The sequence below is a fragment of the Gekko japonicus genome, unplaced genomic scaffold, assembly GCF_001447785.1.
Source record: "Gekko japonicus isolate JY-2015 unplaced genomic scaffold, Gekko_japonicus_V1.1 scaffold1806, whole genome shotgun sequence".
In the NCBI taxonomy this organism is placed as follows: domain Eukaryota; kingdom Metazoa; phylum Chordata; class Lepidosauria; order Squamata; family Gekkonidae; genus Gekko; species Gekko japonicus.
The window spans coordinates 277,566-305,454 of record NW_015176506.1 but is presented as its reverse complement, the minus strand read 5'-3'; the positions used below and the strand labels follow the sequence as shown (position 1 = coordinate 305,454).

Here is a 27,889-nt window from a genome sequence, read left to right as displayed (position 1 = left end):
GCCCTCTTCCATCAGTTTATTTATAACTTCTGTCGGTGGCAGAACTGGATGGACTTTTGGTGTAATCCAGCAAAGCAATTCTTGTGTTGCAATGTCTTGGATCAGACCACAAGCTTCTGCCTTTCCTTTTATCTCCCCTGTCACAAACAACAATATGGTAATTAATCATAAATCCCTGGTGAGAAAAGGCCTAAGGCAGATGATAAACAAACTGCTCCTTACCATGTATCAATCAGTGAAGGACTGGTCTCTTTATGCAACACATTCCCAGAATGTTTTTAAAGCAGGAAATATTAAAGGAAAACACCAGTAAGACAAACATTGTGCTTGATCATGTTGTGGATGGACCCATTCCCCCAGGATGCCATGAGGCCAGTCCACAGGCCATGGGTTAAGCTCCATTTCTACCACCATCGCTACATATGAAGTTGATGCCACATAGCTATCTGCCTCCTGGGATTCCTCAGCATCTCTTCCCAGTGGTTCTTCTCTGTGCCAGTGGCATGCAAGCCAAGACTGCACTTGCCTAGTAAGTGGCTCTGCCCATCACCATCCTGGCTTAGCATCTCCAGCTCCACACTGGAGGCACACAGCAGATCATGGGGCACCTCAAACATAATCATCTCATTCCAGACTGGGTTGATCTTGTGCTTGGCACGCTTTGTTTGCTTCTTTTTCAGCTTCAGGGACTCGTGCTTCAGAATCACTTTCACAGATATATCTGCAGGGACAGGGATGACATTTGATCATTTATTGTCTGCCCTTTCTGCCTACCTGCCTAAAGTCTTCATGGTTATGGGTAAATACGAACATATTCTAGCACAGCAGCTCAGCCACTGGTGCAAGTGCCACCAGTGTGATGCAGAAGTAGTAGGATACAGAGTTTTCATAACAATCACTAAGCATTCACTCTCTCTCCACCACCATGTCCACCTGCAAGTGTGACGAGCCATCTGCAGCCAGACCTACCTGCCAGGGATCATCCCTTAAAGCCATAGCAATAAAATTTAATTCCAACAATGCTACTGCATTTTTTGTATGTCCTTAAAGCTTAATGTAAATGCTAAATAGAATAACAAAATGTCTGTAAACATATACATGTTTTTCTTGGGAAGAGTTTTGCTGTTGTTTCTGTCATGGCAGGGCCCAGGTTCTTTGACAGAGTGATTGGTGGGGTGTAAGATATGAAATTAAGAGCTATTGCTTTAGCATACATATAGCATATATTACTATGGCAAGTACTTTTATCTATTACATATAATCACACACACACAAATTGTACTGGATATAAAAACATGCACGGGATTGAACATGGGACCTTCTGCGAGCAAAGCAGGTGCTTTCCCACTAAGCTACAGCCCTCCTGACTTGAAATTTGCTAGCCAATGTTTGGTGCTATAAAAACTACAACCAGTTCACTTGCTTTGGGTGATCATATAAATAAAATCACCCTGAGCTTATGCTGTGTTAGGAGGAACAAATAAGTACATATGTATAGGCATTATCTGCCCTGACCTGAATGGATCAGGCTAGCCCAATCTCATTAGATCCGGGAAGCTAAGCAGGGTCATCCCTGGTTAATACTTGGATGGGAGACCACCAAGGAAGTGTAGGGTTGCTATGCAGAGGCAAGCAATGGCAAACCACCTCTGAACATCTCTTGCCTAGAAAACCCTATGGGGTCACCATAAGCTGGCTGTCACTTGATGGCCCTTTCCACCACTACCCTATGCTTTAATGAAAGGCAACAGATGAATAACAGCATTCAGTGTTCAAACCACTTCATATTCATTGTCAGTAATTCTTACCACATGTGAACACAGGAGGGTGCTTTAAAGAGTTAATTTAAGGAAGTTAAAGGAAGGTGTTTTAAGTGGGTATGCTGACAAATGGGAAACATTGCAATGCGCCTTGCTCTGTGGAGATGTGGCAACAGGGTATTTCTGTTGATTTTCTTGTATCTTTGAAGCTCCACTTGGAAACAGGGCAGTTCTACCTAGCACAGAATGCTGGCTATGGCTCTGGGCTTGTCTAAGGCCCCCTTGGATGGCTGAAGAGAGAGAGGAACCAAAAACATTTTAACTCACAGCTTACACTGGTTTGCAACATTCAGCCTATGCCCATGTTCTATTTTTCACTCACCCTTCCCAAGAAGCTCTTTCAGCTGTTTGGAATGAAGATTCTTGGCTTTTATGAGTACCACAAGGAGCCGATTTGCTGCAGGTAAGTAGCTGATAGAAAGGAGAACTTCTCCGTAGCCTGTATCAGGCTCCTGAGACAAATAAGAAAGGAATGGAAAGTTCATTTTCATCTATGCAAATGAAACAACTGAAGAATTGTGGCAGGCTTGAGTGGGGGAGATCTAGCCTGTTACCCCCCACCCATTTTATGTTCATTCTTTGCTTTGAGTTCCTGGCCATGTTTGAGAGCAAATTCTTTAACGCCTCTGAGCTGCTGCAGGCTTTTGAATGAACACTTCCCCCCTCCCAATGGTGCTATTGATTTTTCTAATATTCCCTGTCACCCCTTAATAATTGACCTTACAAACCTGATATCTCTGGCATGGTGCTTATCTTATTCATTTTACCTGACCCTCTGCATATATCCCAGAATAATCTGATAACAGATATTTTTTTCCTCCTTGGAAATCAACATTGTGTCCTGAAAGGAACAGGAGTCAACTGGTGGAAGTAGAGGGAGGATGGGTAGAAGGGGGAAGAAAGAACACATGTATGTTTAAAAGGAACAGAAAGGAACTGGGACAGAAAAGGGAACAGAAGAAAATACAATTATATGCTCCCTTAATCTTGTTGCAGAAATCCAGGTTTACTACAAATTGAACCAACTATGCCAGAAGGGTCACTGTGTGCTGATGTTCAACAAAGGGGCTTTTACTTGGACTGATCAGTTGCTTAGATAAGGAGATAACCCCCCCCCCCCCCCCCCCATAGCTGCCTTGGGCAAGGGTTTTGGATAGATGGGCTAGAAATAGTCTCAGTAGGCAAACATTCTCCTTCTCATATGGGGATAAGATGGATTCCAGACATTTTACCTTAAGGATTACTCAGCTGGATGGTTCAGAAAAATTCAAGTTTGTGAGATTTTCAAATGAGAGACAGAAATGAATTTTCTAACTATTATTAGCTGTCAATAATAACAGTATCTGCCTGGAATAACTCAAATACTTCACTTTAAAAAATCCTAGCCATGGAAATATCTCCAAGGAAACTCTAAATGAACAAAAAGCTCCGAGAAAAAGAATCATTGATTAGTTTCCCCCCCCCATGACTTCAGCTCAAGGACTAAATGCTGCTCACATGCCCATATTTCCCAGACCTGTCACAACTGCCTACCAAATCTCACCTCTCAGCAGCTGTCTAAAATATCTCTGTAGGGAGTAATGCTTTTGTTGAAGCAGGAGATGGAAGGCATTATTCAGAACTGATTGAATGCTCTGGAGAGCTTTGTTTCATATCATTAAAAGAATGATTTTATATTAATTGGGAAAAAGAGAACTAAGCTTCAAGAAACTGTCAAAAAAGGATAGGGAAGGATGAAATAATGCATGATATGTCATGGTCACTTGCAGTTTAGAGTATCTAACCTTCTAAAAAAGCAGCCAGATAACACAAAACCAGAAATAAATGCCCTAAGCATCCTATCAAACAATCAGAGAGGATTGGTTGAGTCCAGGACCAGGGGCTTTGGGGTCTGGCAGGAGTGGGGTAGTGATGTGCCAAAATGCCTGAGGGAAACCTCGCCTAAGTCAAGTGAGGAGAGATGGATTTGCCACGCTGTCTATTCTGTGCTTCACTTTTCCATCAATGCTGTGGAGTCCAGTTGCATTAAACTCTGAAAAGGATGTTACAGATCATATTGACTTAAGGTCAAGACCAAACCAATTGACTTGGTTCCTGATGTGGGAAGTCCAAATAGCATCTTCTCCACTACTTCTGCAGCACCACCCACCAGAATGTACTCCTGCACAAATGTCATTGAAATAATGCTCAGGACACTCCCATTCCTTCCAGAGAAGCTTGTGCAGGTTAACTTTACAATGGATTGTGTCCAATGACTCAGATCTCTCTCCCTCCCCCCCCCCCCCCATTATGTACCAGCCCATGGCACCCAAAATATGCTGGCTAAGACGGTTGCATGTCTTATGGTTAAGCCACCCTTGTACAACTCAATTTCAACTAATGAATCTGCATCACATCACAGAGTCAGTAGCATTTGGATGTAACAACACATCAACTATACCAGGGGTGTCAAACATGCAGCCCATGGCCCAGATCAGGCTCTCAGAGGGCTCCAATCTGGCCCACAAGGCCCTGGTTGTTTCCTGGTTCCTTTTCCAGTTCTGCTGCTGTTGCTGCATCTCAGCTTGCTTTACCAGACTCTCTCAAGCGCACAGGAGAGATAGATAGGCAAGCCTCCCCTGTGCGACTGAAAGGGTGTGGTAAAGCACTGGCTGAGGCTCCTCCCCCTCTTCCTTCCAGGGGGAGGGAGGGAACCAGCTAGAGCTGGCTTCCTGGCCAGGCTGCCTCTATCATATACAGGAGACAAAGGGAAGTCTTTCTTTCCTTCCACTGGCTGAGGCTCCTCCCTGAAGGGAGAGAGGGAGAGACGGAACGAGGGAGAGCTTGCTTTGCTGGGCTGTCTCAATCACATGGGAGAAGTACCGGGCACCTTTAAGACCAATGAAGTTTTGTTCAAGGTATGAGCTTTTGTGTGCCTTGCTGCAGTGTGTGTGTGTTTTGTTGGGCTCTTTATGCCAGGGCTCCCCTGGGTGCAACTTGATTCCTTCCCCATTTTCACTGTATTCATGCCCTTATGATCCAGTCTTTCTCAGTAAGAAAGCAATGTGAACTATTTTAGAGGAGGAATAACAACGAGCCAGTAAGGTGGATTAGGCTGAGAGTGTGTATCCAGACCAAGTTCACCCAGCACATTTTCTTTGTAGGAAGTTGTACATAGTTTTGTAGACAAACAAACAGCCCTCTGTCTATGTCAGGATGCCTTCTCATGTTCTTGACCAGCACATGAAGCAACTTATGTACAAAAAGTTGCAATGCCCAGCCACTCCATGTTTTCCCCTGGGTCCTAGGCTCAGAACACCGAGCATAAGATTTCTGTAATGACTGTCAATAAATCAAAAGTAGGCTTACAACTTACAGATACACACCTGAACAGCATACTCAAGATTGTTACAGCACAGACGTTTTGATGCAATAATTCAGAGCAAGAGGTGTCAGTTATCAGAGACTGTTAAATAAACAAAATACTGCAAGAGTGCTAGTGTTTTAAGCATGTTTTATTTAAAGTTTAAAAGATCTTTAATTGTGTTTGTCTGTGTCTTTTATAAAGTTTATATCTCTGTTAGCTGGCATTACATTTTATGACACATATGGCCCAGCCCCAAAAGGTCTTATTTATGTCAGATCTGGCCCTCATAACAAATGAGTTTGACATCCCTGAACTATGCTTTTATTATTAATAAGCCAGCAGGAAAGAATGTGGGAGCTCTTCTGCTCTATGATGTTTGCAGTTTACATAATATGGCAAGCATCACTCTGTGTCTGCACCAGAAATGAATGGCTTTCTTAGACTAGCTGTGAGCTCACCTCTAGGGACAAACTACAAAGACAACAAGCCTGTCTCCCCTCCTGCTCTTCAGTCCATAATGTTGCAGGGACATGGTCAGCTTTAAACCAATCCAAAGAACCTCGTTTTTGGAAAGATGCTGACAAAAGCAACTCCTCTCTCTCTCTCTCTCTCTCTCTGATCATGCCTGCTCATTCTCTCCTCCTCTAGCTCTTGATGAATGATTTAGGACTTGTGTTGAAGTTCTCTGACTAATGGCTGGTTCTCTCAGGCTCCCTGTGACGCAGACCCAGCTTTTACTGCATATCTTCCACAGCAAAAACTGGGGCACCACTTGAGCCTGTTTACCTGCTCCTTTCAGAATGGAAAAAGAATTTCATCCTTGTCGTCTCTATGTGGGTGGCTGTGAGGAAGGCCGAGCGTACTGAAGAACACTGTTGCTGTCAACCTCTCAATATAATTGGATATTATCTGCAGTAGTTACTACGCACAGACAGTTTCTTGGCATTCTTGGTATTTTATGTTCCCAGAGACCATCTGCTGAACTGACAGATGCCATCTGTTTCCAGTGGTGAAACTGGCCACCTGCTAACTCCTAGTCCTGGGATGAATAGTAATTTGCCCCAGAGTGTGTGTGTGGGGGGGGCATCTTGTCCTGGCTATCACAAACCTCTTTTTAAGAAATGGAAAGAGCACCCTGGAAGTCATCTAACTCTATATTCTGCTGTTGCTACAGGCCCCTTCTTGCCAGGAGAGGCAGCCCATGCAGCCCATGACTATATGATGTGTGGTCTCCCAGGGCCAGGGTTGGCCCGAGGAAAAAAATGGCACCCCAGAGAGAAGCAATTTAGGCACCTTTACACTATCTATTTGTTGCATTTTTGAATGCCCCATTTTTAAAATTCTGTTTGTAGCTCATTTCATGACTTTGATGCACTGCTTCCATGTATAATTCATCTCTGTCATATAAGGTGATAAATTTGTATGCTGTGAACTATAAAGATGGATTTATTCATGTCATGCAAGCAAAGAAAAACAAAATTTCACCCACTGAGTTTATAGAAGCTTTTGAATTATAAGAATAATGGGAAAGTATGAATGCTAAGAACATGTATGCCAGTACTGGGTGGACCAGTATGAATTCGTGGTTGTTGGGAGGGGGCAGCCCCAGCCCCTCCTACCTCCTTCTCCCTTGGCCCAGAGAGAAGAACTCTTGAGTACCAACATGCAAGAGGAAGCAGGGGCCCTCCTCACCCCTCAAGAATCCCTACCAGAGGGATGAGTCCAGGGCCTGCACCAGGAACAGGAACACAGGGGTTCCCACATTCAGGAGGGTACCTGAAGACAAGCCCCTTAGAGGGTTTCCTGGGCCCCCCAGTCTCTTACCTCCCAGACCAGCCCAGAGAACACCAACCACCAAGGGGGGATTGGGTGGGGGACCCGGAAAGCATCCTCAGCAATGATGGCCCGATAAGGAAGAAGCTGGGTGGGTGCGTACAGATGGGATTGAAGAGCGAATCCATCCCATGGCCAAACTCCTCTGAAGTCAGGAGGATGAGGCAGAGACAGGTGAATGGAGGTTTAATAAGGGGAGAAGAAACACTGACCAAGAAGGATGACACCTGGCACTTATGGAATGCGAGAGATGGTGAAGGGGGGGGAGGAGGAAGGGCAGCTCCAAGGTCTGAGAAGGCGAGAGAGAGAGACGGGGGTCCACCCAAACTACCCCAACCAGGGACTCAGTAATAAGTGCCAGGTAGGCTGGGGTCGGTGAGGTAACCAACCTACCCCAGGTGTCTGAGGTTCAGCAGAAGTGTCTCACCAGCCTCCTGACCCTGGAATCCTTCCATCCTCCCAGCCCCTGATGAACCCTGGGTGACCCTCACATTGGTCTATCGATGTCAGTATTGCCCATTCTGACTGCTAGTGTTTCTCCAGTGTCTCAGGTGGAGGCCTTTCACATCACGTACTATGTGAGCCTTTTAGTTGGAGATGCCAGGGCCTGAACCTGGGACTTTCTTCATGACAAGCCAATGCTCTGCTGCTGAGCCACAGCCCCTCTCCTTCATAGCACTTCATAGCATCTGAGAAGTGAGCTCCTGATTTGTGAAAGATTATGCTGGAATATACTTTTTGTTAGTCTTTAAGGTGCCACTATCCTTCTGTTTCATTTAGCCATTAGCTCTGGCTCATTAGTTTGTTGTTTTTGTTTCAGTTGATGATGATTGAATAGATGGTTGATAGACACCCCAAGCCCTGCCCATCCCGGTGCCCCAAGCTTTTGCTTAGGTTTCTGCCCCAAGGCTGGGAAGAAAAAACAGTAACACTATCCTGCTGCCCACATAAGCCTTCATTTTCTGCTGGGAAAAAGGCCCATGGCAGGAAAGGAAAGGAAAAGGCCGGGGCAAGCAAACACTGTCATGAGAGCAGAAGGGGAACAAAGCATTTCAACAGGCAAGCAGACTTAAAAGAATAGTTTGGACAACTGATTGACACATGTTACACTAATAAAAGGGTGGAATGGGCAAGAACATATTTTTCCACACTTCTAAAGAGCACTAAAAGGATGAGGGAATGGAAATGAGCTGAGTTGAAAACTTGTCAGGATGAATTATAACTAATGTTTTAATAAATGTTCTTCCTAGCAAATTTATTTATTTATTTCGATTTATATTCCACCCTCCCTGCATGGGCAGGCTCAGGGTGGTTTACAACACTCAGGGCAAACATTCCAGTTCTGTTTTTATGTTTTGTATGCTTTTTAAAAATCTGTTTTTAATTGTTTTAATTATGTGTTGGTAACTGGTTTTAATGTGGTTTTATCATATATGTTTAAAATTGTTAGCTGGCTGGGTGGCCCTTGTAAGGATAGAAAGGCAGGACAATTTTTTTGCAAATAAATAACATACAACAAGGCAATGTGTTAGCATCTACTGAACTCCCTTCCTTCTGTTAACTATCAACCCTCTTTTTCACAAAGTGCTTAATATAAATGCCTTTACTAATTATGTCCTTTTAAAGGAGTATCTCTAATTTAGGAATGCAAAGTCAACATTTCAATTAGCCTAAGAGCTTGACTAGTTGGATCCAGACTAGGGATGGACATGAACCGAGAAACAAACCGCAGTTTGAGCATCAACCAGGCCCACTCACCGTTTGTTTCAAACAGGTTTGTCAGGTCACATTGTTCCCAAATCAAAAAACAAACTGCCTTTTTTCTGTGGAGGTTCATTTGGTTCGTTAGAGCAGTTCGTTCTCCAGACAGCCAGGTGCTGATCCAATCAATCCCTAGGCAAAGCTGGGGGTGGACTTGTATACACCACACCTTGACTCAGCTGCTTTCACTTTGCAGCAGGAAGAGAGAGGAGTTAGTCATCATGTGAGAGTTAGGAAGAATTGCTTGCTGTGTGGCTAATTTAAGGGGAGGCTAGAGCTGAGCCTTCCTGGGGGCACCTGCTTTGGGGGCACTATAACACAGACATCCCAAATCCAATCTTTGCCAGACCTGGATGGCACATGGAGAAGAGCCTGCTGAACACTTCCTGTGAGTTTGGCATCTCTAACCACCTCCTGAACTCATTAACCAAACAAACCATGAAGTGGTTCAGAAAATGGGGTTTTTTTTGAAATTTTGTGGTTCGTGTAATCAAACAAACCATGAACCACCATTCCCCCGGTTTGTGCCCATCCCTAATCCAGACTAATTTTCTCATTAATAGCAGACACTTCCAACAGTGGGATTAATTTTTCCTGCCTCCCTCTTCCCACTGCCGCCCAGTCTCCTCCAAATGCTGCACCTGGAGGACAAGGACTACTGGGGGGATTCAATGAACGTCAGCAGGAGGGAGGAAGCAGAAAGTTCTGTTTCATTGAAGGAAGTGTCTTCCATTAACAGAAACCAAACTTTGGACTACGAACGGTCTCTCACTGACCCAGCACATTCTCCTCCCCTATCACATCCCCTATCACATCCTACACCCAGCACATTCTCCTCCCCTATCCTACAAATGTAATTTGTTTCAATAAAGTCTTACTGAATGTCACTGATCAAATACCTTGTCAGGTGCTTTCAGCTTCTCCCAGTGCACTGTTCCGTATGGCTCCCCCACGTTTGCCAGACTTGGTTTAATTTCCCCAATAATGCTGTGCCTGGAAAACTTGTCACAGTTTCTCAAGGTGAGTGTCAGCACGCCCTCAGATAGCTCCTCCTCCTTGAATGGGAACAGCAGAGCTTCCTCCCAGGTGATGTGGGACTGCTTCTTTTTCAGCACAGTCTGGGCCTCCCTCATGCCACACCCACTCGCCAAAGTGCCCAGGACATAGTAGTCACAGCCATTGTTCTGGTCTCCTGCTGTCAATTCATATATAACTGTAAGACAAGGAATAGAATGAAAGCCATAAGACTAGAAAAGGCTGCAGTGCCAAAAATGCTGATTTAACTAAAAAAAGATGTACACCTTTACAAAAGAGGTAGATGTAGATTGTAGAGTGATCATTTTGGAAACTGTTTGTAATTACTACTGCTTGGTGGCATTCACATTTCTAGGGTTTTTCAGTGGCTTGGAGATTTCATTATCTGTAGGGAACCAATGGAACTGGGGTAAACTTGAATCTTGAGGACTTAGATTTAAATCCTGGATGAACTAAGTATTTTACAATGGCATTCTAAGCAGTCCATTGAAACCAGTGAGTTTAGGAGGGTGTAACTTGGTTTAGGATGGCACTGTTAGTCATGACATCCTTTCCCAGCCTCAATCAGTCTCCTGTAATAGCGAACCTGAGTCAGAAACAGTTTGTGCTTTTCATATGAAAAGTTACTAAGATCAATAACATGCAAGGACATAGGGACTCCTTACCTTCAAGGGAAGCCACACACAGCACATTTTTCTCTCGGTCATAGCCAAGAGAATAGTGAATCTGTGGGACCTGGTTGCCACCAGCAGCTGTCTCAGGACTCAGACGTTCAGTGACACACACATCCTTCATTCCACCTGCAATTCACACCATTGTGTTAATAAGAAAGGATTTCATACTTCACCCAAATGCATTATTTGGCTTCACTGTTTTATTTTTGCTCTTCACTATGGTTAAATACAGTTCCATCTTCAACAGTGAGACCAATATTTTGGAGCAGCCTTCCTATGGATGGTACTAAGAATTCTGCCTCAGATTTGTGCAAGACTCTGGGATAAATAGAATTATTATTAAGTTTATAATTCAGGTCCAAACATACTATTTCCAAACAAAAGGACATTTTTACGGTAACATCCTCTCCCAGTACATCTTGAAACATTTTAGTACTTTCTTCTTTGGTTCAGCACCAAGTAGCTGGATTATTGGCATTGTGCCCTGAAGAAGCTGGAAAATTATATTTCAGGTTAAAAATAAATTTACATGTAAACTAAGCTGAAGCATCACTGTGCCTGCTGGAAAATCCCCAAGATGACATAACAATTGTTATTGTCACTAGAATAGATAGCGCTGTTAGAAGGGTGGCTAAGGGTGTGGTTAGAAATCAATAAGGGTGATGAACCATCAGGAGGAAATGTGTTCTGATGTGACCAATTACACAGAGAATTTGCTCGAGGCTTCAAGTATCAACAGCAGATACTTTTAAAAGGCTTGATATTGACTGATACTGTGTTAACCCCTCACCTACATTTAAACAACAGTAAGGTTTGTTACCTTCCCAGTTGAACACATTTATGCTGGGATTAGCCAAAAAGAAAATTCAGTGCAATCACTGATTTTAATAGGAAGCAACGATATATGGCTTGGCAAGCTGCATACCATTTTGAGGGAGAACTAACTCTTCATTGACTCGTATGTTTATCCTTTTCTCATCTAGAGCAGCTGGTTTCCCCTTGGTTATCTCTTCTGTTGTCTTCAGGGTGTAATCAGTGTAGTTAACAATTTCTGAAGAAGTCACGACTGGCCTTGGGCCATAGATGTGGGGAAACTTTAGGATTGTCCTTGGCTGTACAGGTTCTGCAGTCTTCTCAACATTGAACTGAAACAAAGAACCCATAACATTATACTTATTGTGTTAAGCTAGAATTTCTCACAAGGATAAAGATGGGCTTCTTCAGTATAGAATATGCTTAGTAAGACTAACACATCACTGACAAAATGCTTCAGCAATCAAAGAAGTTTATCTTCTGTCTAACACTGGCACAGAAAACTCTTTTCCAACAGCCCAGCTGTTTCCTGAGAACTTCTGTTTGCTAGTGATTGAACCTGGGACCTTCTACAAGGAGAGCATATCCTCTGCTACTGATCCATACCTCATACTGCTGTTGGGAACTGAGATGGAAAGAGAAAGCAGCTCGCCTAAGGTCGCCTAGGGCTTTGCAGCTGAGATTAAATTTAACACAATGACCTCCTGGATCACAGCTTAGTCTCTAAGCCTCTATGCTGCACTAGCTCTCTTCCCTTTGTATCTTTCTGTCTGTTACCTGGATTGTAAACCATTTGGGCAGATACTTCAGTGCCTTCTACATTCTTCTCTGCATCTGCTAGTGGGGAAGGTTATGAACACAGGAAAACTATAGTACAGTAAAATGATAAGGAAAAGTCACTATGTGGTGTTTATATTGCATTTTAATCCTATCCTTCTTCCAAAGAACTTAGTGCTGTTTATATGGTTTACTTCTTTTCCATTTATCATCACAAAAACCCTGTGAGGTAGGCTAGGCTGAAAGAATGACTAGCCCAAATTCACCCAGTATTCTATAGTTGAACAGGTTGTGTGAACCTGGGTGTCCCCAGAACTAGTCTAATACTATAACCACTACATCACATTGGCTGTCATATTTTTCTCTGTGATATATCCTCAAGCTTGTTCAAGCCTCCCCAGAAATAAATAAGGGTCTGTTCACCTGGATACATTTTACATAAAACATCAACATCAGTAGATTTAAAAACAACAACAAATGGATGATAGCAGATTTGTTCCTCATATGTCTTTAACTGGTGACACTTCTTTGAAGATTTCTGAGGATGTTACTTGTTACGTAGATTCCTAAAATGAGCTTAGTTTTTATTTTGTCTAACATAAACCATAGATGCAGACTGTGTATTTTTTAAAAAATCACTTTTGATTACAAAAAAATGATCAGATCTGCCAAACAAGTTCTTAAAAATTAGATGAGAGACATTTTGCATCCTTTATAAAGTTTCAAAGAAGACAAGTTCCTCACCTCCACAGGCCAGGCACCCAAAGGCTACTGGCCACTGAATACAGTTCCTATGCCTTGCTGCCATAGTGACCAAGGCTTGCTGCCCAACTTCTATTTATGCTCAAGTTGATACAGTCAGAGACAGTCCTTTACACATCTAAGACTGTATAGGGCTCTAAAGATGAAAAATGGTGCCTTGACTTGGGCCCACCAGTACACAGGTAACCAGTGCAATGATGAGCATCAGATTAGGACCACAGAGAGTCTGCCATGAAGCTCACTGCGTGACTTTGAGCTATCATTATCTTGCAATTTAACACATCTCATGGGATTGTTGTGAGGTTAAATCTGGGTAGAGGAAGCATGATGCCCTTTATGTTCTCTGTCCCCAGAAGGCCCCCCCCCCCCAAAAAAAAAATCAGACATCTTGCAGGGTTACTCAGACATTTGTGATTTTTTTGGCCTCTTTAAAAAATCAGCTTCATGATTGGCTAGTCCTCAAGCCAATGAACACAGAGCCTCTGGCTCGCAAACCAAAAAAATGGGTTCCTCAAGCTCAATTCCTCACAGTCAGTTGTGTCAAAATGGGTTGAAAGCAGATCAACCACAGGTTTACTCAAGCCGTGTACATTTGGATGTGCTCTACAACAGATAGGCAAAGCCCACACATGTTTTGATGTCCCTGGGCTGGGAAGAAAAGACCTCTACAGAAACAAAAACTTGCAGAAATTAAGAAAATTAATTGATGCACCATTAGTCATAAGCTTTGACCATCACTACAATGAGTACAGTCCACAGGTGCCTGAATCTTGCTGAGTCCTTTAAAAAACCCCAATTTTTTTACAGAAGAAATTTTTAATGAAGCAAACAAATGCCAGAGATAAAATAGCCCAAGCAAATTATTGTATTACACGGCAGTATAAATCATACTTAAGAGCTTAATGGAGCACAGGCATACCTAACATCCTTGATGTTGTATTTAGTGAATGAGGAAAATGGCTTCCCATTTGCACTGAAAACCCTGTCTGCATAAATATTTACGTGCTGTGGGAGGAGTACTCAATTGGCACTCTCTGTCCATGTAGAGAAGGGTTGGAAAGAGGGGATAAGAAAATAGGAAGGGCCATGCTGGATCAAAGCAGTCATCCATCTAGTCCACCATCCTGTTACACACTGTGGCTACCTAACGGCATAAGGGCCAAGACTTTCTCCAGCGTTACCTCCCAGCACTAATACTCAGAGATTTACCGGCTTCTGGATATAGAAGGTTATGCTTCCTTTGGATAGTCCATCTCTAAATGTGAGAGCCTTTAACAAAACTGATAAAAACCAATCAAAGCAGGAGCTCCAAATGACATTAATCAATTTTCTCCCATTCTTTCAGACCACTTAACATGACAAGTTCTGGAAATATGGACATTGCTCTCTTATTGAAGTCACAGTAAGTGCTAGGAAATTCTATTTCAAGCTTAAACAGAGAGAATGAGAACATCTTCCTAACTGTAATGAATGGGTTTCATTAAGCTTTGCTGTCTCGTTAATAATACATGTAGGCAGAGCCATGCAAGAAGCATGCTTTGGAACCAGGTCATTTGAGCACCAATCTGCATATCCACTCAGGAGACGTGATCCCCAAGATATGGCATTAAGGTATGCCAAAAGAATTTTTTTTTAAAAGACTGAGAACACCCTAGTAATGAGAACAGAAACAAACTAAGCAGCCTTGGGTGTCCTGTCAGGCTGAAAGACAGGGGACAAATATTTTCAGTAAAATATATAAGCAAATACATTAGGCTATTGTCTGCACCTTACTAAAAGACACAACATATGGTTGTACAATCTACGGTCCATCTACTGGTATATTCTGCTCTTTTATCTATTAATCTGTGTGACTCAGCCCTATAAGCAATTGCCCTGAGGCAACAGATTGCAGATCCTAACTTCATCCCAGTGCAGAGTATGTTCTATCATGCTGGTGCAGTCATGATGCAAGAACTACTTTTACCAGAAATGTATTTACACAGTTGTGTTGTAAGCTGAGCAAAGATCTCCTGAGCATCAGTAAGAATCATTCATTAGATCATGATTCAGGAACAGGGATACACACTGCCCCAGTGGCAGGGCTGGGTTATATAGCACATAGAGAGCTCAGATCAGTCCTGTCATACTTGACAAGTAAAAATTAACAGGAGTCGCAGCAATCAAAAACAATCCCTGGATTGTAATAGAACCCAGGTTTCAGAAGAGAAATAGGCCTAGAGCAGACCCCGTTAAGGCTCTGGTCACTTTTGGAATGTTGAGAAGGGTAGTGAGTGTCAGCACAAATTGCCCACTATCTGGGTGAGGTGTGGGGGTATTGGTAGGATCAAAATCAAGCATTCTTCTATGAGAGTGGCAATGATTTCTGATGGGCACCTTGCTGACCCAGAGTTTATTCATCCTGGGGGCTTCTGAATCACCTTCTGCCCAAATTAGCAAAGGAAAGCCAGGTTTCACTCTTTGCTTTGGAGAAGAGGTGTTTTAAGGAAGAAGCAAATAAGCATCAGCAAACACAGTAGTAGCATCATGGTGCCCATGGGTGTTATGTTAAGGATTACTAATCTAGAGCATACAGAGGCCTTTAATGCATGACCATCCAAACTGCAGGTCTGATTTCCAGAAGAATCAGTTCAACCTTCATTAGGCATTAAGTATATATCTTAAGTATATATAGGAATGACATCATTTGAGCAGTAGTTGATGTGTTTCTGGAATCGGTGCTGCATATAATCTATGGAATACCACAAACTCCCATTGCCTGCATCATCTGGAATACCCATGCCTTAGGTTGGCCATCCTCTCTAATGTATCTGACAGGGAATAGAGAATGACAGTAGGCATCAATTTACAATCCTTTGTGATTGTTGTTTATTGGAGTCATCTCCTAAATCAAACCCATTTGTTTATATGATTCTGTGACATTTGTTTTTCTCTTGTCTATCTATGATCAGATACAGTTTCTTTTCATTGCTTTTTGGAAAGAAATCAGGTAAGATTTCTCACCAGTTCCACCACTCTTGCACTTCCCTGTGCCTAGAAAACAGCCGTAGGCCCTGTCCACACGAGGGGTTTTGGGCTGGGAGTGGGCCGGATCGGGGCCGGAGCAAACGGGCGCGATCCCACTGCAACATCTGGGCAGCGTTGCACACCCATCCCTGATCCGGCCCTTCCTCCGAAAAAACGCATCAAAAATGAACCACCTACTGAGGTGGTTCATCCACGACGGCCGCATCAACGCCGGCTGTGGGATCGCCGGCCTGTCTTTCTGCCGGCGCATCCCTGGCTCCTGCCTGAACTGCGCATGCTCAGACATGCGCAGTTCGGCAGTCTCCCGTTCCCCTCCATCGCTTCCCCCGGCATCTGATCGTGCCGGGGAGGGAATGCGCCGTGGCTCAGGGGATCAATGTGATCCCGCCGCGGCGTGTTTCTTTTGGTGCTGCTTTCAGAAGCTGAGCTTCAGCCCGTCCCTTTCCACCCCATGTGGCAGGGGCCGTAGAAAGCAACTCTCAGAGCTCCCTCAGAGATGGTTCTAATCTTCAAGCAGGAAGCACTGGTCAATCATCCCACATCTAATACAGCATCTGAACTGGGTGCTCAGCTTGCATCCATGGATATATCCATGTAAGATACCTGAATTCTTTCTCTAGATGTTACCTTGGCAGTCCCTCTCTCCAGGTCATCCTTGCTGCATGCTTACAGCCCTTTGAGTCTGGCTTAAGATTCTGATGACTCTTTTGATCTCTGTGATTTGTTGTCAACAAGTGTGATTTGGCAAAAGTGTGCATTCAAATTTATTGTTAATAATAGCATCTTTTGCAAATTGTAAAAGAAGTCATGGATGCCTGCAGACAATAAAATGTCCCACATAATATTACACATAAAAACAGGTTCATTTTCTTAATTGTCTTTTTTTAGATCTAATCACAAAGTTGGTTATAACCCATTTCTGGTGTAATTTCAATTGTTAGTATAAATGGGCTGGTATAAATTGCCAAAGTCCCCACATTCTACACATTGGTGTCTGCAAACAACAGTATAAATGCCCAGATATATGTTTTGGTCTTATTGGACATCAGTGTATTTCTCCATGTTTGCACTGTATATCTTATATCATGCAAACAGAACTGGGATAATTTTGAACTGAAAATCACTACACAAATATTAACTATTATTATTGCTATAATTTCTTACCAAATACCAGACACTCCACTAGGCAATGCATTAATGTATAACAACTGACAACCCCCTTGAGAGCCATACGGAAGCACTGTGGGGACCAATCCACCCCTTCTTTAGCGGCATCTACTTATCTTTATTGTGCCTGCTGCAAGCTTTCCTTCCCAAATAGTGACAGCTGAAGATTTTAAAAGAAAGCCTCCTTCTTTTGGGAATGGAAATGTCACTTATGTAAAAGATCTGTACTTAAGGTATAAAATATAAGGGAGTCTATCAATCTATAGGGCATTAAGTAGCCCTTCTGCTCTCTTCTCTGGGACTAGAAAAAATGAGGAAATTGTATGCTAGACTGAACAAACATCAGCTGACAGAATAAAACCTTCTCATTGTAAGCCAGGCTCTTTTCAAAATAAAAATGCAAAACCAACAATTTGTTTTACAGTATAGTTTTTCCTCTGTCAGACTCTCTGAGTCCCAAATATTGACAAGCCTGAGAATGTGTGTTCCAAATAATGTTATTTTTCCACTGATGGAGGACAGCTAGAATGTAAGTGACGGGTGGAGGAGCTGATAAAAACAGAAATGGATGAAGTGTACCTCCCACACAACTGGAGACTCAGATTCTAAAACAAACATTTGGGAGGAAGGTTTGTTCTGTGCAAAACAGAAGTGTTATTTATTCTAAGAGAAAATATCAGAACCACGCAGAGAAATTGTCTCCCGCCTTCAGTGACAGACTGAAAGCTACTGCAGATGTAGCATCACAGACAGATCTCTTGTGCCACTCATGTCATGAAAGACAAAAGAGTAAAATCGAGATTAAAGATGGAATGTAATTAGACTACTTTAAAATGTGCCAGGTAGCATGAAGGCAGTGGCTTGATCTAGAAATAAGGTTGCAACTTTATGGACACTTCTGAGGAACAAACTTCCTAGAATTCAGTGGGAATTTTCCTCTAAAGCATACAACAGATTGGAAGGCACAGACATTGTCCCTAACCACAAACACAACAGAATGGTTCAAAGAGGATAGGAAATAGTGGTGATTCTGCTACTTTCTGGGTTCCATTTAAAAAGGACAGTAGTTCATGGGCTTTTGTAAGTAATCTGTCTCACAGTAGTCTTCTGAGGATGTGAAATTGTAAAGCGCTTTGAACATGAAAAGTTCTGAATATTAGGGCTGTCAGGCTGCTTACGTTTTGCTGAAGATAATGGGATGGTGGACATAAAAAGCAATCATAGACCATTGAGCTAGTGTGGTCTACCCCTGCTAGCAGCATCTCTCCAGGGTGGGACAGAGCTTTTCCCAAGGCCTGCTAGGAACCCCTTTTTAACTGGAGTTACCAAAGACTGAACCTGGGATCTTCCGCACGCAAAGCACTTGCTTTATGACTGAATGATACCCCTGCCTTTTAAAAAGTCCTGTAAAGTACAGGACTTGCTCCTCCCTTTCCCCAGGTCACTGAAGACTTGTGCAGACAAGAAGGTCAAGGTAAGGCATGGAAGTCTGCAGCTGTTAACTGTGGATTTGACAGAATGGCTATAACATGGGCATTCTGATATGGGTAATCCAGGTTCAGCTCCTCCACACAGCTTTGAAGATCAAGGGGAGAGTAAGCTTTGCAAGACATTTTTGCTCAACTTAACCTTATTCACAAAGGTGTTGTGGACCTGAAATGTCTCTCTGAATTCCTTGGTTGGTGAGTTACAAGGATAATAATAACAAGTTTTCAGGGACATGGTATATGAACACTTGGGCAGGACTTGGAACAGGAAAAATGATCCTATAGTCATAAACATATCTATGAACATGAAGAATGAACAGATCTCATCAAGGCTAATCTTGTATGCTTGTGTTGTTGCTAGAACTGCAGAGCTTTGTGCCTAGTCAACATCATAGCCTTGTTCTACATTCAGGGACATCTGGCAAAAATAAGTCATTAGAAAGTAGTAAAAATGGTATCACATGCTTATGAGCAAGGACATAACCAACAGCAACAGCAACAAAAACAATATATCATTGCAACCACAAAGCATTATGTCTCACAATAGGAGTTTATTGTCAACCGGAGGGCAGGTTCAGAAATTCTATTTATTCAGGCAGAAATCCCTTTAGAAACTTAGAAGTAACTAACAGTGCAATTTTAATCAGAGCTACACCATTCTAAGTCCTTTGAAGTCAATGGGTTTCAAAGGATGAAACTCTGCATAAGATTGTACTGTTAGAGCTCTATATTCAGAATACCTAAGGTTGCAAGGTATTATTTACTTCTAAAGCATTCTTCAATGGCCTGTGAAATAGGCTGTGAACATGAATTGTTCTGATCAGCAACCAAGACTGAATTATTCGCCCATACCTGTTTAACAAGTCAGTGACTGGGAGAGAATCTGAACACTTATCTTTAAGGTCCAGCTCCCAATACTAATAGTCTGTCCTCATTTTCTGTCATGGTTTATATGGCTATTTAATTCTAATTCATTATGCATCCAAATACTGAGATTCTTCAAGAATATCTGGCAATAGCTGAAATTGTACTCTGGCACTGGAGTTCAGCTCACAAGATGGGACAATAGTAGACTTACCACCATTGTCAGTATGTTTGTCATCATTTGGCTTCTATCGATGTTACTGACTTGTCTTGAAATCTCTCTAAACACATCTTGATATGTCTCACACATTTCCATCATTTAACATTCCATATATAATATGACAGGTTTAAACATCTAGAACGCTTTTCCTATCCGGCAAAAGCATACATGCATGCAGGTGGAACGATCAATGGGTATTATAAAATATTCAGATGCAATTACCATGTTTTGATTTTTTTTCTCTGCCTGAAGTCCAAGCTTTGGTTGTATGCAAATGAAGCTGGTCAGACCACCCAGACAGATGGTGATTCCCCCCTGTCTTTGCCATCACTGGCTTTATCGTTAATAAAAACAAAAGCTGGCTGTTGCTTTGAGAATCCCACAAGCCACCTGAGCCCCCTTCTTCTCCTTCTGTCTCTTTTTTGCCGTGAAACCTTCCTGTATCCTGCAGCCTTACAAGCATAGCTATAAATCACATTATCATGCACTGTGCCTCTGAATCAAGGGAAGAATAGCAGAGTGAATTCAACAATGTGTTTTACCTGCTGGACTGTCTGCAGAATTCTGGGTTTGGCATTTTCAGCGTCCAGGTCCAATTCCTTGTCTGAGGGTCCTTTTCCAGGTCGCTTACATTTGCACAAGCAGGTCAGCCCGCATAAAGCAAGGATGCTGGTAGCAGTCCCCAGGGTAGCTCCCAGAGCAATCACTGGGACAGACAAAACCATTGTCTCCGACTACGAGCCACAACTTTGTTCAAGCAGCAGGATTCTCATTCATCTCTTTGCAGAATTCAGCCTGGTGTCAGCCTCTTTGGAAGAGTGCAATAGATTCTCTCTGGCAGTTCCTAGAGAAAAGTGATTCACGAGAGACTAATGGCTTGCTCTTGCTTTCTAAGGCAATCATATAACCTCCCCATTCTTCCTGGTGGTGTTCCTAGCTTGATACTCCAGGAAAAACAAGCAGGAGCAAAAAAAGTATTTGTTCTAATGCCTGCAGTCCCTTTAAGACTGCAAGCAGGCAGCTTTCATTGAAGCTCATTCCCTGACTCCATCGGGAAAAGTCTAATGTGCGATAGAGGAGTCAGACGTCAGCAAAAAGGGGTGGGCCAGGCTAGCCAACTCACAGAAAGTGATCCAAACCGGTAAGTGACCCCTTTGGGAGGGGCTTGCTGCTAGGTGTTTTTAATACTCCCTAGCTGGGGTAGCTTTTTTTCAATTCCGAAAAATTCATGCTAAAATTTTACAGTAATTTGCCTAGCTGACAGCTGGGTTCAGATGCCTTCCTTTTACCTAGAGACAGAGGTCATTTCGGGGGGGGGAACGCCCGGGTGAGGTGCAGGGGGGCGGGGCACATGACGAAGCCCCGCCCCCTGCTTTTGGCCGCCCTGCTTCCAGCCCTCATTCAGCCAGGAGGAGGCAGGAGAAGAGGGAGGGTAAGTTGCTTCCTCCCCGCCTCTCCCCACCCCTGCCTGCCTGGGGCCAGGGAGGGCCTTGGCAGGGCTTCCTCTCACTCCCGCTGGCCTTGCAGGTCCACCCCTGATGTCTAGGGGTGTGGCATATGCTAATGAGTTATGCTAATGAGTTCCCCTAGCTCTTTTTCTACGAAATGACCCCTGCCTAGAAATAAGGATATGACAAGTGATTTCTCATGCCTTCTTTGCAAAATTAGTCCAGCCAAATCTGCTGTGGGGATCAGGGCACATAAACATATCATTCTTTCTTTGGTGCAGGTGGGATCTGTTTATATTCCATAGGATGTAACTGGCTGCAGTCAAAATGCCCATTTCTATACCACAAAGAAGCATTACATCCAGAGATCATGTACTACCCACTCTTCCAAATCGGGCTACAACCTGGAGGTGCATATAAACATCCATATGAAAAGTGAAATGCTTTTGCCTTATAGAACAAAGTTTGAGTCCAGCGGCACCTTTAAGACCAACAAAGCTTAATTCTGAAGAAGTGTGCATGCACACAAAAGCTTATGCCCAGAATTAAAGTTTGTTGGTCTTAAAGGTGCCATCGGATGCAAACTTTTTTCTATTGCTTCAGACCAACATGGCTAACCCATCTGAATCTATCTTCATGGAAGACATTTTCCTTATGTAGCCAAGTACAATATCTATCACATAATTCTAATGGAATGAATTTACTGGGCTCACCATGTTCCACTCAGTCTTTTCTTTTACCTACAACACAACACGCAATCAGAATGTGTCTCTCTGACTTGGCTCACCTGTGGAAATGGTAAGATGACCAAAGGCAAATGAGAACAGCTTTCATACTAATTTAGAAGAAGGAATTTTGTCTGATCTCAGCCTAGTTCAGGGTATAGTGAGAAGGTACATGACGTAGCAACTTTCAGGAATTTGGATCTGGTAAGTGCCTGGACTGGTGACTTCCTGGGAGCCCCATGGAAGCTGTCTGCCTTGTTGGTACAAACATTATAAAAATGAATAGTTTCTACAAACAAGAGAGGAAATGGGAAATGTTTGTATTGTGCTCTTTTATCATTCTGCAGAATATGTAAAACATAATTGTTCAAGAGGGCATTTTTATGACAAGGGGAAAGGTTGCTTAATGTCTGTGAAATTTAGGTAGTTTTCATCACTTAGCTCGCAGGGCTCTTTTTGTAGCAGGAACTCCTTTGCATATTAGGTGGCACATCCCTAATGTAGCCAATCCTCTGTGGCTGCAATCACACATACTAAATAATCCGCTTCTAGTCCACTTTCCAACTGTATTTTACTGTGTGAACTGACAAAATCCAATTTGAAAGTGCATTAAAAGTGTATTGAAAGGGAAGTATTTAGTGTTTGTGATTGCAGCCTGTGTATTGCATTGCTCACTAATTTTGCAATTCAGCTCTGTTACATTATTTGTATGTACTACTAGGAAAAAGGCCCGTTGTGGAAATAAATACAACGATCCCTAGAAAGAGGCTCTGGGCGGGTGCCCCGGCCTTTGACACTCAGTGTCAATGTGCTGTGGTGACCTCAGCAGGGTATAATGACACTGAGTCCACCATTTTCTCCAAAGGAACTGATCTCTGCTACCTAAAGAACAGTTGTAATTTTGAGTGATCTTCAGCCCTCACCTGGAGATTGGCAATGATGGTTCTCCAGAAAGACATGGTTGGTTTGGAGGGGGGAGTCTATGGCTTTGTACCTGTCTGAGGTCCCACGCCTCCTGAAACCTCACCCTCTCCAGGCTCCATCCCTCTCCTCTCCAGGAATTTCCCACCTGGAGTTGGCATCCCTTTCTCCTTCTCAGCCAATCATCAATCTACCTTTATTTTCCCCTCACTCTTCAGCTTTCCAGCCCCCCACAACTGCAGCCTCTCCCGTGCTCTGAAGCCCTGACTGCTACGTCACATTGGCTGTCATATGGGGGCCACCTCAGCAGCATATAAGGATACAGAGCCCACCATTTTCTCCAGGGGAACTGATCTCTGCCATCTGGAAAACAGTTGTAATTCTGAGTGATCTCCAGCCCTCACCTGGAGATTGGACACATTTTACCTCAGAAGAGCAAAGTGTTTAGAATGTTAGAGGCAAAAGCCAATGAAGTCGCATATGCAAACGACCTCTGTGTTCTGAGGCAAAGGCCAATGAGGCTGCATATGCAAATAACCTCTGTGTTCTGACTGGCTATGGGGGGAGAGAAACAGAAAATGTTTAGAATGTTGGAGGCAGGACTCAGGCAAAGCAGCCAGTGAATAGGGAGACCCTCTGATTGACAGATCAGAGAGTGAACTGATTTTGGAGCTCGTGGAATGTTCTAGAGAAGTGCCACTACCATTCGGCTTTTATTTATAAGGGAGATACTATTTTATTGCATTGTGCTCTGATTTTGTGACCTAGTTTTATTCACTATTGGTTGTATGTTATGAAGAGCTGATGAGCCAGGGGTCTCCCCTGGTGCTGCAGTGCCTCCCAGAGTTCAGCTCCCCTGGGAGAAGTAGGGTTGCCAGGTCTCTTACCTATTGTGGCGGGGGGAGAAGCTCCTGGTCTCGGACATTGCATAGGGGGCACACGCTGTGATGATGTCACCTGGAAGTGACATCATTGTGCTAAGCACATTGCCGTTGAATACTCTAGCATTCAGCTTGAAAACTCCATGATACCATATAGTTTTCAGGCCGAATGCTAGAGTGTCTCCCCAGTGACACGCACAGCACGATGATGTCACCTCTGGGTGATGTCATCATGCTGGGCACGCGGGCCCTATCTGGGCACTCTGGGGGCAGGGTTCCCCCGCTGGCTGGATCCGGGCCGGTGGGTTGGGGAACCCTTGGGCAGGCAACCCCCCACCCCTTTGGGGGCCTGGCAGCTCTAGGGAGGCAGAGCAAATTGAAGGAAGAGTTTCAGTCACTCCCATTTACCCTCTTTTTACATTTTATTTATTTATTTCAAATTTATAATCCGCTCTCCCCACGAATGAACATAAGAACATAAGAGACGCCAATGTTGAATCAGGCCAAAAGCCCATCCAGTCCAACACTCTGTGTCACACAGTGGCCAGAAATACCAGTGCCATCAGGAGGTCCACCAGTGGAGCCAGGACGGATCACAACAATATCTAGGCCATTTGGCAACATAGACACAATAACAAATAGCTAATTAAAACATTAAAACATTAAAAGTGAATAAAATAAATAATACTAGAAAGTCATGAAAGTAATGTATCAATACCATCTTATCCAGAGCATTTCTAAAAATGGAAGTCATTCTCAAGCTTGCCCTTATATTTGCTGTTGCTAGAATTTTCTGTTAAGGCTCCAAATAAAGCAAGCATAATGCTCAAAATCTGCAATTGGAAAAAATATTTTCCAAACGTTTTCTTTTTCCTGATTTATTCCAGGTACATGGAGGGGAAGTGGCCACCCCAGCCATGGCAACACTGTGCCATGTCCTGGCTACTTCCCACCCATGCCATGGGTCTATAAAGACCTGCTCATCTGCTAGGTGAAGTCTCAGTAGGAATTGTGGGGCTGGTAGAGGCGTCCCAAGAGGAAGCCTTAACATGGCAGGCCTTCTCCGTTGGCCCCATTGCTCCTGTTCCTCGGCCATGCCGATATTTTAAAGACCTCTGCTATGGGTACAAGGGGGCCAAGAAATGGTGCATTCTCCTCAGGCATGCTGGCTACCTCCCACCCATGTCAGAGCTCTGTAAATGACTTGAGCAGCTGAGGAACAAGGCCTCAACAGGAGTTGAAAGACCAGCAGAGCAGGCTGCTACATCTCCCCCAAGAGGAAGCATTAACACAGAAGGCAGCCTGGAGAGACTGTATCACTCCAGTATTGGAGCTCGATAGAAACCGTCACTTGATGGTTGCCACCTCCTCTGGTTAGCCGTCATATGACACTAATACTTAAGAAACAGAAATGTTGTGAATGCATTTTTATTAGAACAGTACCACAATTGCATTCTGAAGCACAGTTTCACAGTGCAGTCTGCTTCCCGGAATGTGTCCAGAGCATTCTAGGAGATATTACTGTATGTGGCTTTGCAGAACTGCATTTTTCTCTCAAGAGAGGGACGAATGGGTGAATAACTAACTAGCAGGGACAAAATTAACAAGGTAGAATGGTGAGGCACACATTTGTGTCTATGAGTCACCACCAAACGTCTCAGTGCCCCTTGAGAAACATTATTTTCCTAACTTGAAGAACAGTCAGTCTATTCTAGGTGTCTGTAGGGCTGTGAGTCATAAAACTTGGTTTACAGGGCAAAGGGTACAGGAATTTTCTCTCTTTAAAATTGAGAGGTCTGAGATATGCTGTCAGAAGACAAAGAGATGTTCATATACCTCACAGTCCAGTTTCCTCAGCCAAAGTCTATATTTCGGACACCCAGTTGCTACAGATACACCTGAAATTGTACATGCATTGAATCCCTTCTTCCATTTTACCTTCCTGAAGGAGCTGACTGACAGCAAAGCAATGTGAGTAGGGAGAGCTCAGTAGGGAACCCAGCCTCCCTGAACCTTCTGCCAATGAATTTTGGCTCAACAGCTGTGAGGAGGGAAACAGAGAGCTGACTAAGTTGGACGGGGGAGTAGGAGAGGGTGTCACAGAAGCTGCAGAGACAAAAATTGCCAAGTGAGGTTGCTGAGGACCCATGACTAAGTACAAGATGGAATAATGCTGGGCTGCCAGCCTCCAGGTGGGGCCTGGGTATCTCCTGCTTTTACAACTGATCTCCAGCTGACAGAGATCAGCTCCCCTGGAGAAAATGGCTGCTTTGAAGGGTAGACTCTATGGCATTGTACCTTGCTGAGGCCCCTCCCCTCCCCAAGCCCCAGCCTTGGAGAAATCAAGGGAGCATTCCATGCAAAGCTGGCCATAATAAAGAACAAAAACAGTAGGGACCTAACAGAAGCAGAAGAGATTAGGAAAAGATGGCAAGAATACACAGAAGAACTATACAAGAAAGACCTCGATGTCCTTGACAACCACGACGGTATAATCACTGACCTCGAGCCAGACATCCTGGAATGTGAAGTTAAATGGGCCTTAGAAAGCATTACTAACAACAAAGCTAGTGGAGGTGATGGTATCCCAGCTGAGCTATTCAAAGTCTTAAAAGATGATGCTGTTAAAGTGCTGCGCTCAATTTGCCAGCAAATTTGGAAAATGCAACAGTGGCCACAGGATTGGAAAAGGTCAGTATACATTCCAATCCCAAAGAAGGGCAATGCCAAGGAATGTTCAAACTATCGCACAATTGCACTCATATCACGCGCTAGCAAGGTCATGCTCAAGATCCTACAAGCTAGGCTTCAACAGTACGAGGATAGAGAGCTGCCAGAATGTCCTGCTCCAGGGGTCATGGGCCAGGAAGACCACCCCTCGGAGCCCCCACAGAACCAGCAAAGCCCCCACAACTTACCTCACCACGGGAACCGGCGCACAGAGATCCTGCTGGGGAAAAGGAGGGTGTGGATACCCTGGCGGCGTTCCAAGCCGGACGAGCACGGGAGGAAGCGCGGAGACCCTGGAGCAGCTGGCAGAAGGAGGAGCGGAGCAACAGCAGGGAGCCTACAGAGCCAGGAGCGGATGTCCAACATGAGACAAGGGCGCCGAATGGAGCCGGATGGCGCCAGTGGCGCGGCCCCAGGGCCAGCAGAGCCGCCGCTGGCGACAGCACAGCTTCCATGGAAACGCCCGCCTGGCATCTCCGGTTATGAAGAAGGGTGTGGTCTGGGCCAGGGAGTGGAGGGGCGGTCCCGAGAGTGGGGCGGAAGGATAAAAGGGAGGGGAACAAGAGGGGCCGAGGAGGAGACATACGGAGGAGAACTGGAGGAGCAGAGTGAGAGAGAAGACGGAGACAGAGAGAGGGAAGCCCAGTGGACGTTCTCCCCGTATGGACAGAGGGACTCTCTGGGTGAAGTTTAACCCTTTACCCTGTCGGTCTGAGGCCCCTCAACTCCCTCCCCTTTTGATTCCACCAACGACTGGCACGACCCCTGGAACCCAGCCAGATACCCCGGCACCACAGCCACTGGAGGCGCTTCACCGGAGGAGCAGGGACGGCACGACACAGTAGTACAAGCTGGGTTTCGAAGAGGTAGAGGAACTAGAGATCAAATTGCCAACATTCACTGGATTATGGAGAAAGCAAGAGAGTACCTGAAAAACATCTACTTCTGCTTCATTGACTATGCTAAAGACTTTGACTGTGTGGATCACAACAAACTATGGCAGGTCCTTAAAGAGATGGGAGTACCCTGCCAACAGAAGTCTGCATGGTCAAAGCAATGGTATTCCCAGTAGTCATGTATGGCTGCAAGAACTGGATTATAAGGAAGGCTGAGTGCCAAAGAATAGATTCTTTTGAACTATGGTGCTGGAGAAGACTCTTGAGAGCAAATTTGGGGGAAAGCCGACAGGAGATGAAAAGTCTCTGGTTCGGGTTGGCTCATCTGAGAGAGATGAGAGGGTACCTGTTGCTTTTCTACAGGGAGGTGGATTGAAATTGTCCACAGAGGCCATGGCTAGTGACATGGACTGCCGGACAACATCTCGAGATAGCAAGAGGAAGGATGCAGGCTTAACTTGTAAGGGAAATTACAGCTGTTTCTATACAAATGCTAGAAGTGTCCGAGGTAAAATGGGGGAGTTGGAGTGCTTGGTGTTGGAGGGAAAAATAGACATTGTGGGTATTTCAGAAACTTGGTGGGATGAGGAAAATCAGTGGGATACGGTGATTCCCGGTTATATATTATATCGGAAGGATAGGGGGGGAAGGGTTGGAGGTGGGGTTGCTCTGTATGTCAGAGAGGGTATAAAGTCTAGAAAG

The 27,889-nt window shown here is 44.1% G+C and overlaps 1 protein-coding gene across 3 annotated transcripts; it reads right to left on the bottom strand.

Annotated features, from left to right (window-relative positions):
• Positions 1 to 416: 416 nt before the first annotated feature.
• SYT13 (synaptotagmin 13) lies at positions 417 to 20,311 on the bottom strand. 3 transcript variants are annotated; one of them, XM_015427331.1, is made up of 7 exons: positions 20,129 to 20,311; positions 11,395 to 11,614; positions 10,461 to 10,595; positions 10,110 to 10,121; positions 9,660 to 9,949; positions 2,143 to 2,272; positions 417 to 721 (listed from the first exon to the last, which is right to left on the bottom strand). In XM_015427331.1, the coding sequence occupies exons 1-7, from the start codon at positions 20,309 to 20,311 to the stop codon at positions 417 to 419; spliced, it is 1,275 nt and encodes a 424-aa protein (XP_015282817.1). The 3 variants fall into 3 exon arrangements, with proteins under 3 accessions (XP_015282817.1, XP_015282816.1, XP_015282818.1); XM_015427330.1 differs by lacking the exon at positions 10,110 to 10,121 and having other exon boundaries at positions 9,660 to 9,973; XM_015427332.1 differs by lacking the exon at positions 10,110 to 10,121 and having other exon boundaries at positions 9,660 to 9,955.
• Between the last annotated feature and the right edge of the window lie 7,578 nt (positions 20,312 to 27,889).